Genomic DNA, 20,399 nt, shown 5'->3' on the forward strand with positions numbered 1-20,399 from the left:
GCCATCATGCTTCCACACTCCCGTTCCCCACCCACCTTCCTCAAAAAAAAAACAAAGTGCAATACACTGAAACTGGTTTATGTGAATCAAGGAGTCCTTATCTCCATGTTTGGTGATGAACATCATTAGCTGGTGAGATACTAAAATTAACATGGAAGTATTCTGGAATTGATAAAACTACATTAAATATGTTCTTGGATAAACCTTTACAGTCAGTGAGCGGGCTCAGTGCGGACCCATGTGGCGGTGGAGAGTTTGGGTTACCGGCAGCTTCTGTATTGACAAAGCGGTCCTGCAGCAGAGGTAGATTTGGGTTGCCAGCAGTATCTGCTTGCAGCCAGTTTTAGGGAGGCAGTGCCAGAAGCCATTTGGGCCCGGTATGAGACCCTGCGGCATTGGCAGCAACTGCAATAGCAAGGTGGACCTGAAATGGACTTTTGGCGGGAGCAGAGTACAGTTTGGGCCAATGCAGTACACCAGGAGCATCAGTGGTGTCTGCATTGGCGAGGGCCAGCGATGAATAAGTGGCAAGGACCAGTGGAGGCAAGAATCCACCATGGAATGGCAACTTCTATTCCAGCCATGGCCACATGGCAAAGGGGACATGTGCCTAGCCACCAGGCCCATGATGGAGCACTTGACAAGAGGACTGTAAAGTTAAATGTTTCTTGTTCTGTCTTTATACTTTATGTTTTGGTTTATTTTTCTGTGCTTTACAATGATACCAGAGAGTGCTATTCCACACACCTCCACCCACTCCCATATACTTTGCTACAAAATGTGTGACAAATAAACCAAATCAGTAACAAAATATTGGTGGGGCATCAGTTTAAAGCAAATATTCTGATCATACTGCTGGCACTGGCATTGGACAACAATGAATGAATTGTGAAAGTAGGGATCAGTCTAGTGATTGATTGGGAGGAGATGGTTTGTCAGAGAATCCAAACATTTATTCATGTTGTACAAAATCATCATGGTTTGGAAAAGTACATTTTGTGCACAGATTTTATTCCAGTTCAATCTCTTCACAAGAACATTGTAAGTTATTTATTTTGAATTGCCTCAAATAATGAATGATCTAATGTTTATGAAATATTTGTGAGCTACACATCAACTCATGGTGTCTTTCATTTTTTATTGAAAAATTCATCCATAAATTAATACAAAAATGTATAACAAATGATCAAAGGTGTGAAATAAGGGACAAAAGGCTTTGAGGTGAGAACTCTAATACTTTCTGATGCTTTTCAGTGCACAGGTCTAGAACTTTGCTGATCTGGCCAATTCTACTTGGAAACATGCAAAAACTAGACCATACAACAAAAATTTAACAGGCACCATAGTTTAACAATGCATGCCAACATTTGAAAAAAGGGGCTGGTATTTTCAAGGTTTTTTTTGTCCATCTTTCTGTACAATATATTATTGAAAGTTTGATAGATTTCTACTTCCTTGCCCATTTACCAACTTCTTTGCATGCAATTTGGGTCATGTGCAAACACATTGTGGGTCTTGTGTATAACATGGTAAAAAGCAATTAAAATCAGAAATATCCATCAATTGCATTACGTGAACATGCTTATGAAATGGGCAAAGAATTTACCAAGTAGGTATGTTGAATATTTAGAAGGAAAAGAAGTGTTCTGAATAGATTTAACTTGACACTAGAAGTTAAAATAGGAACATAACAATCAATAGAATTTTGGAATGTGTACTGTACTGCCTTACAGCTGCTTTCCAATTCTTAAACGGTGATGTTTTTCAAAATGTGTTCTATAATATGTTGGAGCATGCATATCTCAATTTTCTCATCTACACAATTACACAAAAGAGAAATTGTTTAGAAAAATCAGCAAAACATGAACAGTACATATTTAAGTGCTTCATCAAAGCCATTTGAGAGAGTATGCGCTTGTGCATGTGTATGTGAAGAGGATAAAAGGAGAGAAGAAAAGACACAAACATAGGCTTACATATAGCTATAATCAAAACAAATACAATTACATGTTTATTTCTGTATTAAAGCAATACCAGTTTCAGAAATAGCAACAACAAGTTACCATTTTAAACCACTACCACTGACAGCTGAAAATGAAACAAATTAGCATTCTCTTTATTGCTATACACTCTGACCGCATCATACACAGTATTCTGGATAATATATGCAATACTTTTTTGTAAAACACCAGCTTTAAAATACTAACAAAAACTAAATAAGGCTAACAGCCTTTCAAGGACAAATATGTCTAGGAGAATGAAATTCTTTGCCTTCAACCGTTTTTTAAACAAAAATAGGATCAGCAGAGTCCAAAATAGGATCAGCAGAGTCCAAAATAGGAATTTTATTTTGTGTTCTACTAGCAGCGTGGCAAAAAAAGGGCAAATTTCATCCCCAGATGTCCTCTCATATTGACTGATCATGACCTTGCAACAAAAGCTTTCATCTCTATACACTTGGGCTGTTCCTCATTGCAAACAGCAGAGCTTGTATCATGACATCACCATTCATTGGTGGATGGGACCATAGACTCAAAAGGTGTAAACCAAAGATTGATACAAAAAAATATACATACATATATACATATATCTCCACTTCTTTTGCTATAATTTTTTTCTTTTCCCCATCTCCTCCTGGCACATAGAACACTAGACCTACAACAGTTGTGTTAAAGTTATACAGGCAGCCTCATCATGTATCGAATTAGTCCTAGTCAAAAACCCTGCAGAAGCTAGTGTTTAGCTTCTTGTCCTATTGTTATCATGTGCAGTGACAACATCTAATACTAGAAACCATTTTTATTCAAACAATGGGCATTAGCACCTAGTCAATAAGTTGACCTTTTACAAATGTTCACAAATATGATTGGCATAGGAGCAAAGGAACTCACCAATTCAGGCAGATAAGCTTAAAGTATTAGCTAAGTGCTTGGACTAAAAAAACGTTAGTTGGATTCCTCAATTTCAGAACATTAAAGAAACACAAACTCAGCAGTTTCAAAGTTTCTGGAAGTTGCCATAAACCAAATTCATAATAATGGAAAATTGCTTCCTACATTAACTATACTTTGTTAATTAAAATGTCACAGTATAATTGGCACAAATTTACTTTTTAAAATGCTGATTATTCATTATAATTGTTTATATTTGAGTTAAGTCAAACAACTGCAGTTTGTTGCTTTAATGAAGGCATGTATAAGGATGCCAAATTTTCTAGGAACAATCCATGAATTTCAGCAGCATGAGAGTGTAGCAGTAAAGAGGACTGAAATAGAACACCCATTAAGTTAAATATTCAGGAACACATATGAATCTATTCACCTCACATTTAAAATTAAGGGGATTATATTCAGTGTGTTCTGTGCCATACACATACAACAGTGTCAGACTTATATTGTTGACCTGAACATGTAAACCTTGTGATTCAGTAGACTATAAATAAAAAAATATCTGGCAATTCACAGCTTATTTACAAAACAAAAGCATCATCCACTAGAAGTGCATTAACAATTGCTAGTGAATAAAAACAAGGTAATTGTATGCTTTCAATTTAATATTTGATCACAAGGTGATTGGAAAGGAAACCGTTCACTTCATTCTTCTTGGCATCCTAAATCAAAATATGGTTTAACAGTTTCCAAGTAGCTCTGCAGTCTTGGAATTCAGGTTGATTCTTTGCCCAGATACTGTTCAGTGGATTCTTCAGTTTGTGTTTCCTTCTTGACTGATGATGTACTATTATCCAATTGGAAAAGCGGGAAGAGGTCACATTGAAGAAGTTCTCCATACAATGATTTTTTCAGGCCTGGTTTTCTCATATTCACCAGCACTGCTGCATAGTCACTGATCAATATTCAATCTGGTGTCAAATAATCAAATCAACTGCCAGCCAATTCCTCATGACTACGTAAAGGAACTTCTGTGTTGTCTCACTGTAGATTTTTTTTTAAACCAGGTTTACAAGTCCATCAATTTTTCTGAGCAAGCAACCCTAACCCTCACTAAACTATTGTGCCCATTTTAGATTAATAGCGTCTCACTGGAGCCAGCTCCGGTGTCAAGTTTACAGTTATATTTTTAAACAAGGCTTCAACTGTAATATTTGGAAAGTACTTCAAGTTTTGCAGGCCATCAAGTTTTTGCCTTTCTTTAGAATGTCTCAATAAAGCATATCTGTAATAAAAAAAAACATTTCAGTGAAACAGTTTATTGAGGATGCTTTCATGTCAGTCAAAATAATCAAATAACCAAATAACAATTTAACAAATGTTGCTTGAATTTGTAGACAACAATAAACAAAGTAGAGAGCTTCAAATTTTTCAAAACTATTAGCTTCAACAAAAAAATATTGTACTAATCGAGTTAGTACCACAACAGATTGAAGTATAGCCGAATTAATATATTAGTGATTCAAAAACAAAACAAATCTATTTTTAATCCAAATAGTTTTACATTCTTCGATCTTGGTTTGTTACTTATACAATGAAGGGTCAGAATGTGTCAAGAGATCAATGGTTCAGTGGGATTCTTAAAAGGTTTACAGGAACATAGACACAGGAGGAGATCATTTACCCTATCAAGCCTGCTCCACCATGTTAGGTCAAAGCTCTCTACTTTGTGTTCAATGCCATTTTACCACACTATCTCCATATCCCTTAACATCATTAATCGCCAGAAATTTATGCTTGAACCTGCTCAATGATTGAGCTTCAACAACCCTCTGGGTTAATGAATTCCAGAGAGATTGTTCAAGTTTGTAGCATTCTCCCCAACATCATCTTCTATAAAAAGTTTAGTTTTATGACATCAGTACTGAAGAAATTTTTACAATTTCAGATGTTAAATGATATTCAAATAAACATTTCACAAAACGGCGAAGCTAAAACTCAAAAGCCATATTTGAACATTTGCATTTTACTCAGTTATGCTTTATATTTGTAAGTTAAATGGACAACTGGGGAGGTTTTTTTTGGTGTTATGGTTTCCTTAAATGATTAAGGAGCTATGAAATGTACACTAGCCTGGACTTTGCAACAGCAACATATTGAACACGTCAGTGCCATCATCAAACTGCACAAACATCAACAGTACCTTTAGGAATCTGCTATATGCAGAGTAATGTAGAAATGTACAAGTTGTAGTCCAAAATCTACACTTCTGCAAAAATTAGTTTTTGGAGTCTACTCCAAAATTTATACTTCTATTTCAAGATCTCTTCAATCATTTATCATTCAATCAAAAAAAATTACATTAAAACATGTAGGATCAAGTAAGTTCAAAATTTTCTGATTTTTTTCTGTCTGAGACTAGTTTATGTGGTTGGCTACTTATACTTTATATACTGATCTCACTGCCATTATAATCTCATTATGTGGGTGCCAAATTTAAAATCTGGTTAGGCAAGGGAATTAGTTACATTTTATGAACAGTTCCTGTACAATTAACAGGAAGTGCCACTATTTTACTGGTGATGGCAAAATCTAGTATACAATCTTCAAAAAGTCAGATAGAAAAGATGAATAAATAAGTAATTATTCCATGTAAGGTAGTAACTTTATTTATGAAACTTGGAGTTAGTTGATATTGGTACTTAAAGCACCAATTGCACATGTTCACTGATACTCACACAGTGACAGCCATCAGATTGCATATCAAGGCAGAGATGCTTAGTTAGATTGGAACAAGGTCGGCTAGGTGGACCTCAAAATATGAGTTCTCTGATTGGGGCTGTAAACCTGGTCCAATCAAGGATCCTGGGCTGACAACTGGAGGGCGGCACGGTGGTACAGTGGTTAGCACTGCTGCCTCGCAGCGCCAGAGACCCGGGTTCAATTCCCACCTCAGGCGACTGACTGTGTGGAGTTTGCACGTTCTCCCCGTGTCTGCGTGGGTTTCCTCCGGGTGCTCCGGTTTCCTCCCACAGTCCAAAGATGTGCAGGTCAGGTGAATTGGCCATGCTAAATTGCCCGTAGTGTTAGGTAAGGGGTAAATGTAGGGGTATGGGTGGGTTACGCTTCGGCGGGTCGGTGTGGACTTGTTGGGCCGAAGGGCCTGTTTCCACACTGTAAGTAATCTAATCTAAAACTATAAATAGAAATGCCAGGGGTTCTGTTCACTCTAAGCGCTGGCTCTGAGCTAGCTGGGTCAGTGTCATGCACTGTGCACATATAAAGGGTGACATAGTGATGGGATACTGACCTTCATTAACTTATTTCAGATGAACCACCTGAAATCGATTTTGGAAACAGTGCTTGGTCAGAGGATACCCAGAGATTTGTTTTCTTGATAAAGAAAATTTTATCAACTGTGTTGGAATCACATTTCACACATCTGAGAAAATCTCCTTTCTGAAACTTCATCCACAATGATTAGATAAATACTTGTATCAGTTTGTTAGTACACTGCCAATTTAATTTAATGGTCAAAAGCAACACAGCTGTTGCACTCCAGGCCTGAAAGTACATATTTAAGCTTCGAATTCTAATATAGGCTTTTGCACTTTGACAAATACTTTTCTATGGATTTTGAAAATAAAAAAAAATTAGAATAATCTACAAAAAGGTATATTGTTTATACAAGAAAAGTCAGTCTCAGTGCAAATTTTCCTTTCAGCAAGGGCTTTGCTTCTATTTGCTATCTGCAATAGTTTGGATTGGTTTTTCATTTGTTTCCTACATTTTAATGCTCCTAACCTTTGGAATTTGCTTGAATAAAATGTTGAAAGATAGGGCCAGGTTGATTACATATGCTTACACGAGTGAACAGTAATTTATTAATGCATGGGGTAAAAGGACTCAAATGGAAGGTTTTTAAAGCCAACTTACACACAGGATACTTTCATAATGCTGAATGGTATGTGTTGGAGCATGAAGAGCACCATTACTACAATAGCTCTTTTAGAGCTATATATACATGGCAGAAATTCCATTAAGAATTTCCACCTTGTCAAATACCTATTTTAGCTAATTTTATGAATTAGCATATGCTATTTTGTCTTATATTATCTCTTCAGAATCTAAATCCAACAGTATATTAAGATATAATATGAAACGTCCTGCTCACCTTCCCAAGAACTGCACTTCCCCTCGATGGTGATGAGGAACTGATTTGTATTTTCCTAAATCACCCCCTGGTCTTGTTACTGTAAGTCCAGCAAACTGAACCCTGAAAACAGCCAAACAGATTCTTTAATAAATGTTCTTAGTTCAATCAAAACACTTGAACATTTTACACTTACTTTGAAGCAAATAGAGTTTCAAGTCAAACTGTTGGACCAAAGGGTCCGTATCCATGCTGTACATCTGTATGATTCTAAGTGTTGAGAAGAATTTCAACAGCAAACACAGCTGTTACTTGAATTTGACAAAGTGATCAGCAAGTACAGTTCAAAAAACGTCTAGAAGATTACTCACCTGAGGTAGCAGCACCCATTGCTTTTCATGTTAAATTATCCTCCATTTACCTCAATTTGTGAGAGAGGGGCAGAACAAAGAATAACTCAAGAAACTTGTCCTAATAACAAATCTTACTAATTAACCTAGTGTGATTCAGTCTTCGACCTGTGTACAGTATTGCCATCAAAAAACTTACACCATTTTTTAAATTAAGAACCAAAATAATCCAAACAAAAAGCTGTACAAATGAATCTACTTTCTCTTTAAAAGAACACAGAATTCAGTGCATCAATGCTAACAAATATTCAATAACAAAATGTGTAAGTCAAACTTGTCTCAAAAAGACAAGTGAAAAGTATTTTATGGCAATTGCCATAATTTAGAACCTCAAAGCAAGAGCCAAATTTAACTCCAACAAGAGATCAATCTTGACTATTTAAAGATTTATTCAATAATGACATTAGTAGGGTTCAGTGCCTACATAAGGTTTTCACCATTCTTCAACTTGGGTGAAAATTTAATGTCTCAGGATATTTACTCTTCATCTGGCTTCCCCTCTTGTATTTGGGGATGATCCTTTAGCTCTTACATAGCACCATTCCATCACACCTTATGAGGATAACATTCTATTAGAGATCAAATCAGCTTTACAACATCTCTCCCTTGCCAACTGCAGCAGAAAAAAATACATTCAACAATTTCCAAGGAAAAGCAGCTGAACTTTGCAAGTTCCAACATCAGACTGTGAATGCTGGAAATTGAAACTATATCATTCTGTTGTTACTCATCAGGATTGTCACCATATGAACAGATCAAACACCAATGACCCAAGAAAGACATTCCAGCAAAATATCTAAACTCGACCACTGGGTAATGTAAGTATATCTTGTTCTCTCCAAGCTTACTGAAGAGCTTCAATAAATTGATAATTATGTAAATGTAAGCATACAACACCTGTAACATGTAGCAATGCTGCAGCAGTAACTAGTGCCTTTATCTTCAGGGCTACTATATTAAAATTAAAACTAGAAATTTTCCTAATTGAAATAAAATGGAGACAGCTATTCCACAAATCTTATAGTACTGGGGAAAGGTATATCATTGACTTGCATTTTGTAGAATTTGCTCATATTCCTGGGATAGTTTCAAAGCTTCATGGCCTCTTGGGTGCTATCAATTTGAAAAAGATCAGTATGTGTTTAAACTTGGCACATAGAAAGACATTTTATTTTCTTCTCTGCAATCTATGACAGAATAGGTAACAAAAGCAGGGAAGTTGTTTCCATTGGCAGGTGAAACTAGAACTAGGGAGTACAGCCTCAAAATAAGGGCAAACAGATTTAGGAACGAGTTGAGGAGGAACTTCTTCACCCAAAGGGTTACGAATCTGTGGAATTCCTTGTCCAGTAAAGCAGTTAAGGCTACCTCGTTGAATGTTTTTAAGGCAGAGATTGTTTTTTGAACAATAAAGGAAGTAAGGGCTATAGTGAGTGGGCGGGTAAGTGGAGCTGAGTCGATGAAAAGATCAGCCATGATCTTATTAAATGGCGGATCAGGCTCAAACGGGGCCAGATGGCCTACTCCTGTTCCTAGCTCTTATGTTCTCACATTATTTTCTTATGACCACTTCACTCTCAATTCTATTTGAATCAATTTTCATTTTTCCTCCCACACCTCCAAACAAACTCACAATACCCAAAAAAATCCAACTGTAGTGAAGCTGTTATCTATTCCTGACAATACATAGAGTAGGAAACTGAACAGAAGAATGGCTGTGACCAGAAAAAGTTCTGGATTGATAATATCAGATGAGCCAAACTTAGACGGGCCTCTCATATGGCAGTGAGGAATGCAGATACTGGAGATCAGAGTTGAGAGAGTAGTGCTGGAAAAGAATAACAGGTCAGTCAGCATTCGAGGAGCAGGAGATTTTTTAACAGCAGAGGTCCTTTGCAGTTCTGAGTGCATGTGGCCCTCAGCTGAGGCAGGGCTGACTGTAGAGATTAGGTGGCGGCGCATGTCTGCAAGAGCAGAGCGGAGGATGCAGAAGGAGAACTGTTTCTGGAGGTTTTGAACTTATAGCAGGTACTGGTTGTCCTGTTCAGATCAAAATTGTGTTGGTCTGAATGTAGTCTGGAGTCCATGCGATTTAAGGGCTTTTGCCCTAAACATCGATTCTCCTGCTCCTTGGATGCTGCCTGACCTGCTGTGCTTTTCCAGCACCACACACACTTGGCTCTCAAATTACAGGACCAATCAATTATCGCAGAGTTTGGCCAAAGTAAAGAATAAGATCGTAGACAAATCTAGAGCAGTAACTGCAAAATAGTTTCACCAACTGGTAGGCACCAAGATACATTGTTTGCATGAATAGAACTGGACTGTTTTACCATTTTTTGCCAGATTACTCTTTGGTGTTTAAAGCTGAAATGTATAATGCAAAAGCAATTGCTGTTGTCTAGACCAACATGGATGGAATTGAAAAGCTGCTTCTGATAAGGTGGTCCAGGAAGCCACAGTCACAAAGCAATGTAAATACATAATCCAATTTGTATGCTGCTACCAAGACAGCCTAGATGACCTCTGGCATTTCTGAGCTGTAGATCAGGAAATTGGATAAAATGCATCAATGATAAAGGATAATTATCACCCCAGTGACCTGTTCATCTGCTAGGATAACAGAAACGCTCCAGGATTTCACACTGCAGCATGAAAACACAGCAAACGTGTTTGACTATCAATGGTGTATGGGTAGATGATGACTTAGTGGTATTATCACTCGACTATTAATCCAGAGATCCAAGTAATGCTCTGGGCCCTGGGTTTGAATCCTGCCACAGCAGATGATGGAACTTGAGTTCAACAATAATGCCGAAATAAGAGTCTGATGATAATAATGAAATATCAAGAAGAACCCATCTGGTTCACAAATATCCTTAAGAGAAGGTAACTGCCATCCTTACCTGGTCTGGTTTGCATTTGATTCCAGAACCATAGCAATATGGTTGACTCTTAACTCCCCTCTGGCAAGTTAGGGATGGGCAACAAATGCTGACCTAGCCAGCAATTACCTCATCCCTTGAACGAATATTAATAAAACCTTTCCAGCTTGCTATGTGGAAAAAGATTACTTTGCTTTTATAGTGCTAATTTACAAGATTTTTAAAATACAGTTTACACTTTTACTAAGTTAGATCATTGTAAGGGGTGAACAAATTTTAAAATAAAAGAATTTTTCCTTTTTTTGGGACACAGTGCTTGTAGGCAACTCGTGTTCCATCGGGTTTGTAATGTTAAAAGATTAAATTCTACTGTCTCTCTGGACATTAATGTAATATTAAAGGGATAAACTGCACTGTCTTTGGGTGGGGACGAAAGCCATGAAAGAATGTGGATGACTATCCATTGTAATTTACACTTCATTTAAACATTATTCCGCTGCTATTGTCAAATTAAACTATCAATTCAATCTCTTCCATTGTTTTGGGGAAATCACCGAGTTAGGAAACCGTTTGCATAATGATTTCCCAGATTTAGGGCATTAGCATTATCTTCGAGGATGATCTCATCCTGCCACTGTCCCTGGGGTAGCATGTGACTGAGTGACTGGGGTTGTCTCGAGTCCCATGTGACTATGGAGGAGTGGTCAGAGCATCTGTAAGTATGGCCAACTACCTCTACAAAGGGGAGGTAATGCGATTTCTTTGTGGAGTGCCTCACTTTGACTCAACCTTGCACAGCTACAGAGGGGGTCAAAGGGGGCCACCTAGCCTGTACAAGCTTTAATAAACTTTAACGATTTCCTTTGGTTCAGAGAGCTTTTTGCCATGACCCCGTAAGCTTTGCGAGGTGTGTTAAAGGTTCCTCCAGAAAGCCTGTATTGTACTGCGCTTAATAAATTTGGTTGCTTGCTCACAGAAGTTGGTGTGTTGCAGTTGCATCAAGTGTGCAAAACCTCAGGAAAAGAACCTAACAGGGTTACCTCACCTAATACAATGTTGTCAACCAAGCTTTTCATCATCTTCACCTGTTCTAATACAGAATTCAGAGTCACTGTTGAGAGACATCTTAGGATGTCTGACCAAATGTCGCATACAAGTACCAATTGTTTCCCTTTCTGCAGCCATCAGCATTGCATATCACTCAATTTTATTTTAATGCCTCTCAACTATCTAGTCCAGATACATTATTGATTTGAATCTACTCTTTGCCAGCTGCGTGGGCCAAACCAATGTCAACAGCGATGGCTCCTCCAAATCCCTCAGTTACCCGGAAAGAGATATACCTTCTCTTCCTCTTCTTCATTTAGACATATGGGGTCAGCTTCCACAATATTTTGGTAACATTCAGTACAACCTGCCATCACTTTCTGACTCCAAGCATTTCTTCAGCTAAACAATGGAAAGACCAAAGCTGTAGTTTCTACTCCAAACACCATATTCTCATCACTGATTCTGCCCCTCTACACTTACCTCAGGATAAACCAAACCAATCTATTCAAAGTTAATATCCCTTCAATTCTAAATAACCTACAACAAATATTACTATGATCGCACTTTCATAACTTTCACATCCAGACCAGTCTAATACAAGGCACCCTACCTGGTATGAGTGACTGAAGACCTTTTCCATTTTAATTTTATATGACTGATTCCAAATAAAGAGGTTGTGGTCCCATTTATAGATTCCTCGGTTGGAGGATAATTTAATGATACCTCTCAGAACCTGGTTTATTTCAATGAAACCTGCAATTCACTCATCCTCTCAGAGATTTGATTAATGATAGGTTCCTGCATTTTCCAGATGATTTGGGTCAGGCCTGCTAGCATGCATGTTCCCTCTGCCTTCTTCGTCCCACCTTTCTATTCCATTTGAAAACTTCAAATCTGCTGGAGCGACATTATTTAGAGTCGAGGGGATTTCAGTCACAGCCACCTACATTCTGCTTCTTGTCTCTCTCGACTCTTTTTCTCTTGTTGTGTCTTCATCTCATCAAAATCACTTTTGCAAATTAAGCATTTAAATCAATCATTCCTTCTAATCCATTCAATTTGTCCTAGTATCAGTTTTTCTTTATGCTCTGTAAAGCACTAGGAATGATTTTCTATGTTAGACGTTAGTATGCCAATTTAAGTAGTGTTGCTACCATTGATGCATTGCTCATCAACCAGATAGACTGTTTAAAAAGGTGGAGCGAATGAGAGATTATTTGCAGCTAGCTCATGAATCATGGCCTGTTTTGAGATTTTTCAATCAATCAGTCTGTATTTGTGCACAAAAATATATATTGATTTCAGACAACATCCAAAAACATTTAGAAGTTAGAGCCATGTGATCATTACAAGTAAGCAAGGGCATCATGTGGTGTTATTATCTTTGCTTGCATAAGCTTGTGGAAATGAGGGCAAATTGAGTGCATCAAGAAAGTAAAATGCTTCATTGTACAAGTGATAACTATTGCTTTTCATCCTCCCCATTTAGAAAACCACCAATGTCATATTTGTAGCAGCTGATTGCAGCTGTAACAGACAAACATGCTTGTTAGTAAATTCTTTATTATCTTTATTAAAAGTCTCTGACTCCAGAATTCCCAGATTTGGGTGAATACTGCAAGGTGGGGAAGGGTGTTTGATGCAAAGGCAGGATTTGGATTGGGAATTCGTATTAACTACTGGATTTGCTTTGGTTTACTTTGCTGGGATTTTCTGGCATCTGCTACACTGGACATTCTAATGTCAGTTGTTAATATTGGACAAGTCAGATCCCAGACTGAAGTCAGACTTGATAAATAAAAACAAAATCAAAACATGATCTGATGATGTGATCTTAAAAAGAAAAACAAGCACGCAATGCTGCAGATTTGGTTGAAGCATAAAAGCAAACAGTATATTTTGCAAAAGACAAAGATGAACTAGGTTAATCTAAATTATTTAAAACAGCATAACTTGAAAGATTTTAAACACGACAAAAATGCAATTACATCTATTGGAATGTCATCACTCTGTTGTGCTCAAATACCATAGTAAATCCTCTTCTCTATCAGATCTGTAGGTTTGACTTAATAATTTCTTCCAATTCCCAGTCTGGAGAGTTTCAAACCTATTTATTGACATGCCACACAACACAAATTAAAATTTTCTTTACTTCAAACAACCCTTTCAGAATTCTACCCAAAACACTTCTGGCCTGGAACTTTCACCAAAAATGTCTTCTGAGGTAACCTATTTCTCAACATTCTGAACTTCTGTCTTTCTCTAGGAAAAAAAACTTTCATAAATATAATTTCAACCAGGATTTATTTTTGCGATCTGAAACAAATAAGTTTTCAAACTAAGGGTTTTAGTTCCCTTAAGCAATGAAAAAATACATTCCTGATTCTAAATGAAAACAAGTGAAAATTCTTCAATTTTTAGTCTGTTCACTCATCAAATTCTCCCAATGATAACACACATCCAACAACATCCCAGGAATTTACACACTCAGGCTGTTGTTTATAACAAAAACAAGACTCCAGAAATATTGACTGTCAATCAATAAAGCCCCTCATGCACATAAGTTTTTAAAATTCATACATCATAAGAGCACCGTACAGGCCCTTTGGCCCACCATATTGCGCCAACTTATGAGACCAATCTAAAGCCCATCTAACCTACACTATTTCAATATCACCTATATGTTTATCTAATGACCATTTAAATGCCCTTAAATGTTGGCGAGTCCACTGCTGTTGCAGTTAGGGCATTCCATGCCCTTACTATCTGAGTAAAGAACCTACCTCTGATATCTGTCCTATATCTATCACCCCTCAGTTTAAAGCAGTGTGTCTCATCATGCTAGTCATCACCATCTGAGGAAAAAGGTTCGCACTATCCACTGTATCTGATCATCTTGTATGTCTCTATTAAGTCACCTCTTAACCTTCTTCTCTCCAACAAAAACAGCTTCAAGTCCCTCAGCCTTTCCTCATTAGACCTTCCCTCCAAACCAGGCAGCATTCTGGTAAATCTCTTCTGCACCCTTACCAATGCTTCCAGATCCTTCCCATAATATGGTGACCAGAACTGTACACAATGCTCCAAGTGCAGCCACACCAGAGTTTTGTATAGCTGCAACATGACCTCATGCGCCAAAACTCAATCCCTCAACCAGTAAACACTAACACACCATACGCCTTCTTCCCTGCCCTATAAACCTGGGTGACAACTTTCAGGGATCTGTGCATATGGACAATGAGATCTCTCCGCTTATCCATACTACCAAGAATCTCACTACCAGTCCAGTATTCTATATTCCTATTACTCCTTCCAAAGGAATCACCTCACATTTTTCCACATTAAACTCCACTTGCCACTTCTTCACCCAGCTCTGCAACTTATCTATGTTCCTCTGTAACCTGAAATATCCTTCCACACTGTCCACAACTCCACCAACTTTACTGACATCCGCAAATTTACTAAGCCATCCTTCTACGCCCTCATCCAGGTCATTTATAAAAATGTCAAACAGCAGTGGCCCCAAAACAGATCCTTGCAGAACACCACTAGTAACTGAACTCTAGGATGAACATTTCCCATCAACCGCCACCCTCTGTCTTCTTGCAGCTAGCCAATTTCTGATTCAAACTGCTAAATCACCCTCAATCCCATGCATCCAAATTTTCTGCAATAGCCTACCATGGGGAGCCTTATCAAACGCTTTACTGAAATTACTTTTAACGTTAAAAATCACACAACACCAGGTTATGGTCCAACAGGTTTAATTGGAAGCACACTAGCTTTCGGAGCGACGCTCCTTCATCACCTGATGAAGGAGCGTCGCTCCGAAAGCTAGTGTGCTTCCAATTAAACCTATTGGACTATAACCTGGTGTTGTGTGATTTTTAACTTTGTACACCCCAGTCCAACACCGGCATCTCCGAATCATGACTACTTTTAACGTGGTATTGATTTGAATACATCCACCTGTTTTAAACCAAAGTGTTTTGAATGAATTGAATTCATAACATATGAATTTAGACATATAGCTACTTAAATATATCAAAACTAACCTACCTTTTCCAGAGATCATCATCTTCACCTCCCCAACCCCAAAATGCATTTGGGAAACCATTGATTTTCCTAAACTGTTCCACTGTTAATCCACTCACTCCGCCAAAAAATTCATCATAAGGAAGCCTGTCAAAAAGAAAAGAAAAACTATAATAAACAATTAAAATATCTTTTAAATAATTCAATACTCACTTAAGTGCTATAAAAGGTTTAAAATAAGACAGATTTGGGTTGTAAATTTGCTCGCTAAGCTTTTGGTTTGTTCTCAGACATTTCGTTACCATGCTAGATAAAATGATCAGCGAGCCTCTGCTGGTATTTTGTCCCACTTTCTATTTATGGGTCTTGGACTGTTAAAGGTGGGTAATATCATTTCCAGATCTTTTTCTCAGAGGTTAGTGATTAAACATCTGAAAACAAACCTACTAGCACAGTGAACAAACGTACAACCCAAACCCCAACTTGAGCTACAAATCTTCTCAAAAGCTGCAATAAGACAGATTCATATGGTTGCAGGAGTATATCACAGAAAATTACGTGAACGCACAACTTTGGAGAACCAGTAGGCGATTCAGCCCATTGAGCTGGCTCTTCCATTCAAAAATCCACATTCCTACCTAATAACCTTTCACCATCTCGCTGAAGAATAATCTGCCTCAAAAGAATTCAAGGATTCTGTTTCCACAACCCTTTTGGAAAACAGGTTTCAAAGACTCTCAAACCTCAGAAAAAAAGTTTGCTTCAGATATGAACTAAATGGGTGGCCCCTAATTCTTCATTAAGAGATGACATTCTCTCCACATCTATGTTATCAAGATTCCTCAAATCACTTCATTCTTCAAAACACCAGCACATACACGTCAAACCCATCCAACCTTTCCTTGTATGACAACTCCAGCATTTGAGGTATTAGTCTAGTAAAACTTCTCCAAATGGTCTTAAAGCACCTTCCCATAAAAAGAAAGTGACCAATATTGTACATAGTACTCCAGATGCCACCTCACCAGTGCCCTGTATAATTGAAACAAACTTCCTTAGGTCTGTATTCAAATCCCCTCAAGATAAATGAACAGATTGACTTTCCAAATTACTTATTTTACCTGCACACTCACGTTTTGATGCAAGCATGAGTCATGGAGATATACAGCACGGAAACAGACCCTTCGATCCAACTCGTCCATTGGACCAGATATCCCAACCCATTCTAGTCCCACCCGCCAGCAGCTGGCTCATATCCCTCCAAACTCTTCCTATTCATATACCCATCCAGATGCCTTTTAAATGTTGTAATTGTACTAGCCTACACACACACACACACACACACACACACACACACACACACACACACACACACACACACACACACACACACACACACACACACACACACACACACACACACCCAATTAGGACTGTTATCTCTTTCCCCTCTCACCCTAAACCTATGCCCTCTTGTTCTGGACTCCCCCACCCCAGGGAAAAGACCTTGTCTATTTACCCTATCCATGCCCCTCACGATTTTATAAACTTCTAGAAGGTCACCCCTCAGTCTCTGATGATCCAGCGAAAACAGCCCCAGCCTCTTCAACCTCTGCCTATAGCTCAAATCCTCCAACCCTGGCAACGTCCTTGTAAATCTTTTCTGAACGCTTTCAAGTTTCACAACATCATTCCGAAATATGTAAGTCCACTGGTCACAACCCACGAGGACACCAAGAACCTTCATCTCAAAGCTCCTCAATACTCTCACCATTTCGATAATATGCACCATTTCATATTCTTTTTACCCAAATGAACAATCTCACATTTTCCCACATGATACTCCATCTGCCATATAGTCTAATACTCCTAACCTATCAATATTTTTATAACTCCCTGGTGTTCTCTTCATAAATTACTTCCCTATATATCTTTGCACCATCACCAGATTTGATAACCATACCTTCCATCCCTTCATCCAAAGTTATTTACATAAATTGTAAGTGGTTGAGGTCCTAGCATTGATCCTTCTGTCTGCCAAGATCAAGGTTTACACTCGACATGATGAATAATAATGAAAATGATGGTTGAAGCAATTACCAATGGAGTCACTGTGAACCTCATATAACCTTTTTGTTGATCTTTTACACAGCACAACCAAGGTTCTTTGAACAAATCACAAGCTCACAGAGCTTTCTGAAGAATTATGCATAGTGTGGATCTTCATTGAGGAGTGCAAAGTAAAATGAACGGACATCTTGTGAACTTCACTCAAATGTTAAAGCTACATATACTTTCCTGAATGACATTTTTTTTAAAAAAACAGACCTATTTCTAGATGTGACTAACCAATCACTTAAGATCAAATGAGAGGTGGACGTACAAGTACATGTATTTATCCAGCTTAGCTGCAAAATGTCTTGGCATCTGTCCACAACCGTAGTAGTTGCGATCATTTTCAGGGATATGATCAACATCGTGAAAGATTACACAATCCCAGTCCATGTCTTTCAAAGCCTCCATAAATCCAACATTGAACAGCATTGCACGGTTAAATGGGTGGAAACCAGCCTGATGAATAAAGTAAGAAAACAATTAACCTTCAACACCATACAAGTTCTTTAGAAATGCTCTTTTAAAGTATTAGCCAAGAGTGGGAAAGGTCCTTTTCAGTGTTACTTGTAACAGAATTACAACAGTTTGAAAATGTTGTGTACAGTTTTACTACATCTAGAAGCACAAAGAATATATTTCAACCATCCTCCCAAATTCCACTGACAATCTCAAAATTATGAGAACTGTAAACATCTCAATATTAGAATATGGATTTTATCTACATCGTCTGATTTTCAATTTTGGGCAATGGAATTTTTAAAATCTTTTGAAATAATAAGTTTTCGTTGCCTCTATTGAAAAAGATATGTAGGTTGTAATCATTCAATTCACATTGCAATTGGTAGCAAAAAGGAAAACTAGGGTGCTGGAAACAGGACCAATAATAATGCAATGCACAATTATAACAGAAGGAAGACATTTATACAGTATAACATTTTTCATGACGATTGGACAAAGTGCTTTATCACCAGTGAGTTACATTTTAAGTCCAGTTAATGCTATACTGCCAGAAACACAACAATCAAGTTGCACCAGTCAGAACAGTTTTGGGCTCCATAATTAAAGGAGGTATGTGCTGGTGTTGGAGGGGGTCCAAAGGAGGTTTACAAGAATGATCCCAGGGACGAAGGACTTGCCATATGAGGACCAATTGAGGACTCTGGGACTATAATCAATGGAGTTTAGAGGGATATTGGGGGAATCTCATTGAAACTTACAGAATTTTGACACAACTGGATAGAGTGGATATGAAGATGATGTTTCGATGAGTAGGACCTGAGCACACAGCAGAGTGATGAATGACTCTTTAGAACTGAGAGGAGGAGGAATTTCTTCATCCAGGGGGCACAGAATCTGTGGAACTCATTGCCTCAGAGGGCTGTAGAGATCAAATCGTTGAATAGATTTTAAGACAGAGATAGATATGTTCTTGATTGGTCAGGGAGATCAAAGATTACAGGGAGAAGGTAGGAAACAGAGTTCAGAAACATATCATCCAAGACTGAATGGTGCAATAGACTCGATGGGCCGAATAGTTTTATTCTGCTCCTATGCCTTATGGTCTTACCAGTAAACTCCCACAAGATAATGGGCTAATGACCAGATAATTATTTCTATTGCGATATTGATTGTGGGAGGAGTATCGGTCAAGACACCAAGGATAATTCACCTGTTCTTTCTAGTAGGTATAGTTTTATGGGGTCTTCTACATTCAGCCAAGCAGGCAGACTGAGGCTGGTTTGAACATTTCTTCAAAACGCATCAGAGAAGGTAGTGAACCAAAACATAGGTAGGAGGAGGGCTGAGGATGTTAGGCAGGCTTTCAGGGAGCTAGGTTGGAAGCTCAAAGTTAGAACGAACAGAGTTGTTGTCTCTGGTTTGTTACCCGTGCCACGTGATAGAGAGTCTAGGAATAGGGAGAGAGAACAGTTAAATGCGTGGCTACAGGGATGGTGCAGGAGGGAGGGATTCCGGTATTTGGATAACTGGGGTTCTTTCTGGGGAAGGTGGGACCTCTATAAACAGGATGGTCTGCACCTGAACCTGAGGGGCACCAGTATCCTTGGCGGGAGGTTTGCTAGTGCTCTTGGGGGGGGGTTTAAACTAACTCTGCAGGGGCATGGGAACCTAGACTGTAGCTTTAGGGTGCAGGACCTGGAGTGTAGGGAGGTTAGGATCATGGCATCAATCTCAAAGGAGGGTGCCTGTAAACAGGAAAGTGGCTTGAAGTGTGTATACTTCAATGCAAGAAGTATACGAAATAAGGTAGGTGAACCTGCAGCGTGGGTTGGTACCTGGGACTTCGATGTTGTGGCTATTACGGAGACATGGATAGAACAGGGACAGGATTGGCTGTTGCAGGTTCCAGGGTTTAAATGTTTTAGTAGGGTCAGAGGTGGGGGTAAAAGAGGGGGAGGTGTGGCATTGCTTGTCAAAGATAGTATTACAGCTGTGGAAAAGACGATGGATGAAGACTCGCCATCTGACGTAGTTTGGGCTGAGGTTAGGAATAGGAAAGGTGAGCTCACCCTGTTAGGAGTTTTTTTACAGGCCTCCTAATAGTCCTAGAAACGTAGAAGAAAGGATTGCGAGGATGATTCAAGAGAAGAGTGAAAGTAATAGGGTGGTTGTTATGGGGGACTTTAACTTTCCTGATATTGATTGGGAAAGCTATAGCTCAAGTTCGTTAGATGGGTCAGTGTTTGTCCAATGTGTGCAGGAGGGCTTCCTGACACAATATGTAGATAGGCCAACGAACCAGGCCAGGTGTTAGAACTAGAGGTAGGTGAGCACTTTGGGGACAGTGACCACAATTCGGTGACTTTTACTCTAGTGATGGAGAGGGATAAGTGTGCACTACAGG

The 20,399-nt window shown here is 38.5% G+C and overlaps 1 protein-coding gene across 3 annotated transcripts in view; it reads right to left on the bottom strand.

Annotated features, from left to right (window-relative positions):
* Positions 1-1,118: 1,118 nt before the first annotated feature.
* LOC122560075 (beta-1,4-galactosyltransferase 5-like) overlaps positions 1,119-20,399 on the bottom strand; it is a 113,092-nt gene continuing 93,811 nt past the window's right edge. For all 3 annotated transcript variants that reach the window (XM_087994925.1, XM_087994924.1, XM_043710287.2), the window contains 4 exons: positions 17,805-17,992; positions 15,446-15,568; positions 7,063-7,164; positions 1,119-4,173 (listed from right to left, as the gene is read on the bottom strand). In XM_087994925.1, coding sequence (XP_087851051.1) covers positions 4,026-4,173; positions 7,063-7,164; positions 15,446-15,568; positions 17,805-17,992 — 561 coding nt within the window. In that variant the 3' untranslated portion in view covers positions 1,119-4,025. The remainder of the gene's footprint in view (positions 4,174-7,062; positions 7,165-15,445; positions 15,569-17,804; positions 17,993-20,399) is intronic.

Source organism: Chiloscyllium plagiosum, unplaced genomic scaffold, assembly GCF_037043375.1.
Source record: "Chiloscyllium plagiosum isolate Xiang-an unplaced genomic scaffold, Cpla_swu_hap1 HiC_scaffold_15, whole genome shotgun sequence".
Taxonomy (NCBI): domain Eukaryota; kingdom Metazoa; phylum Chordata; class Chondrichthyes; order Orectolobiformes; family Hemiscylliidae; genus Chiloscyllium; species Chiloscyllium plagiosum.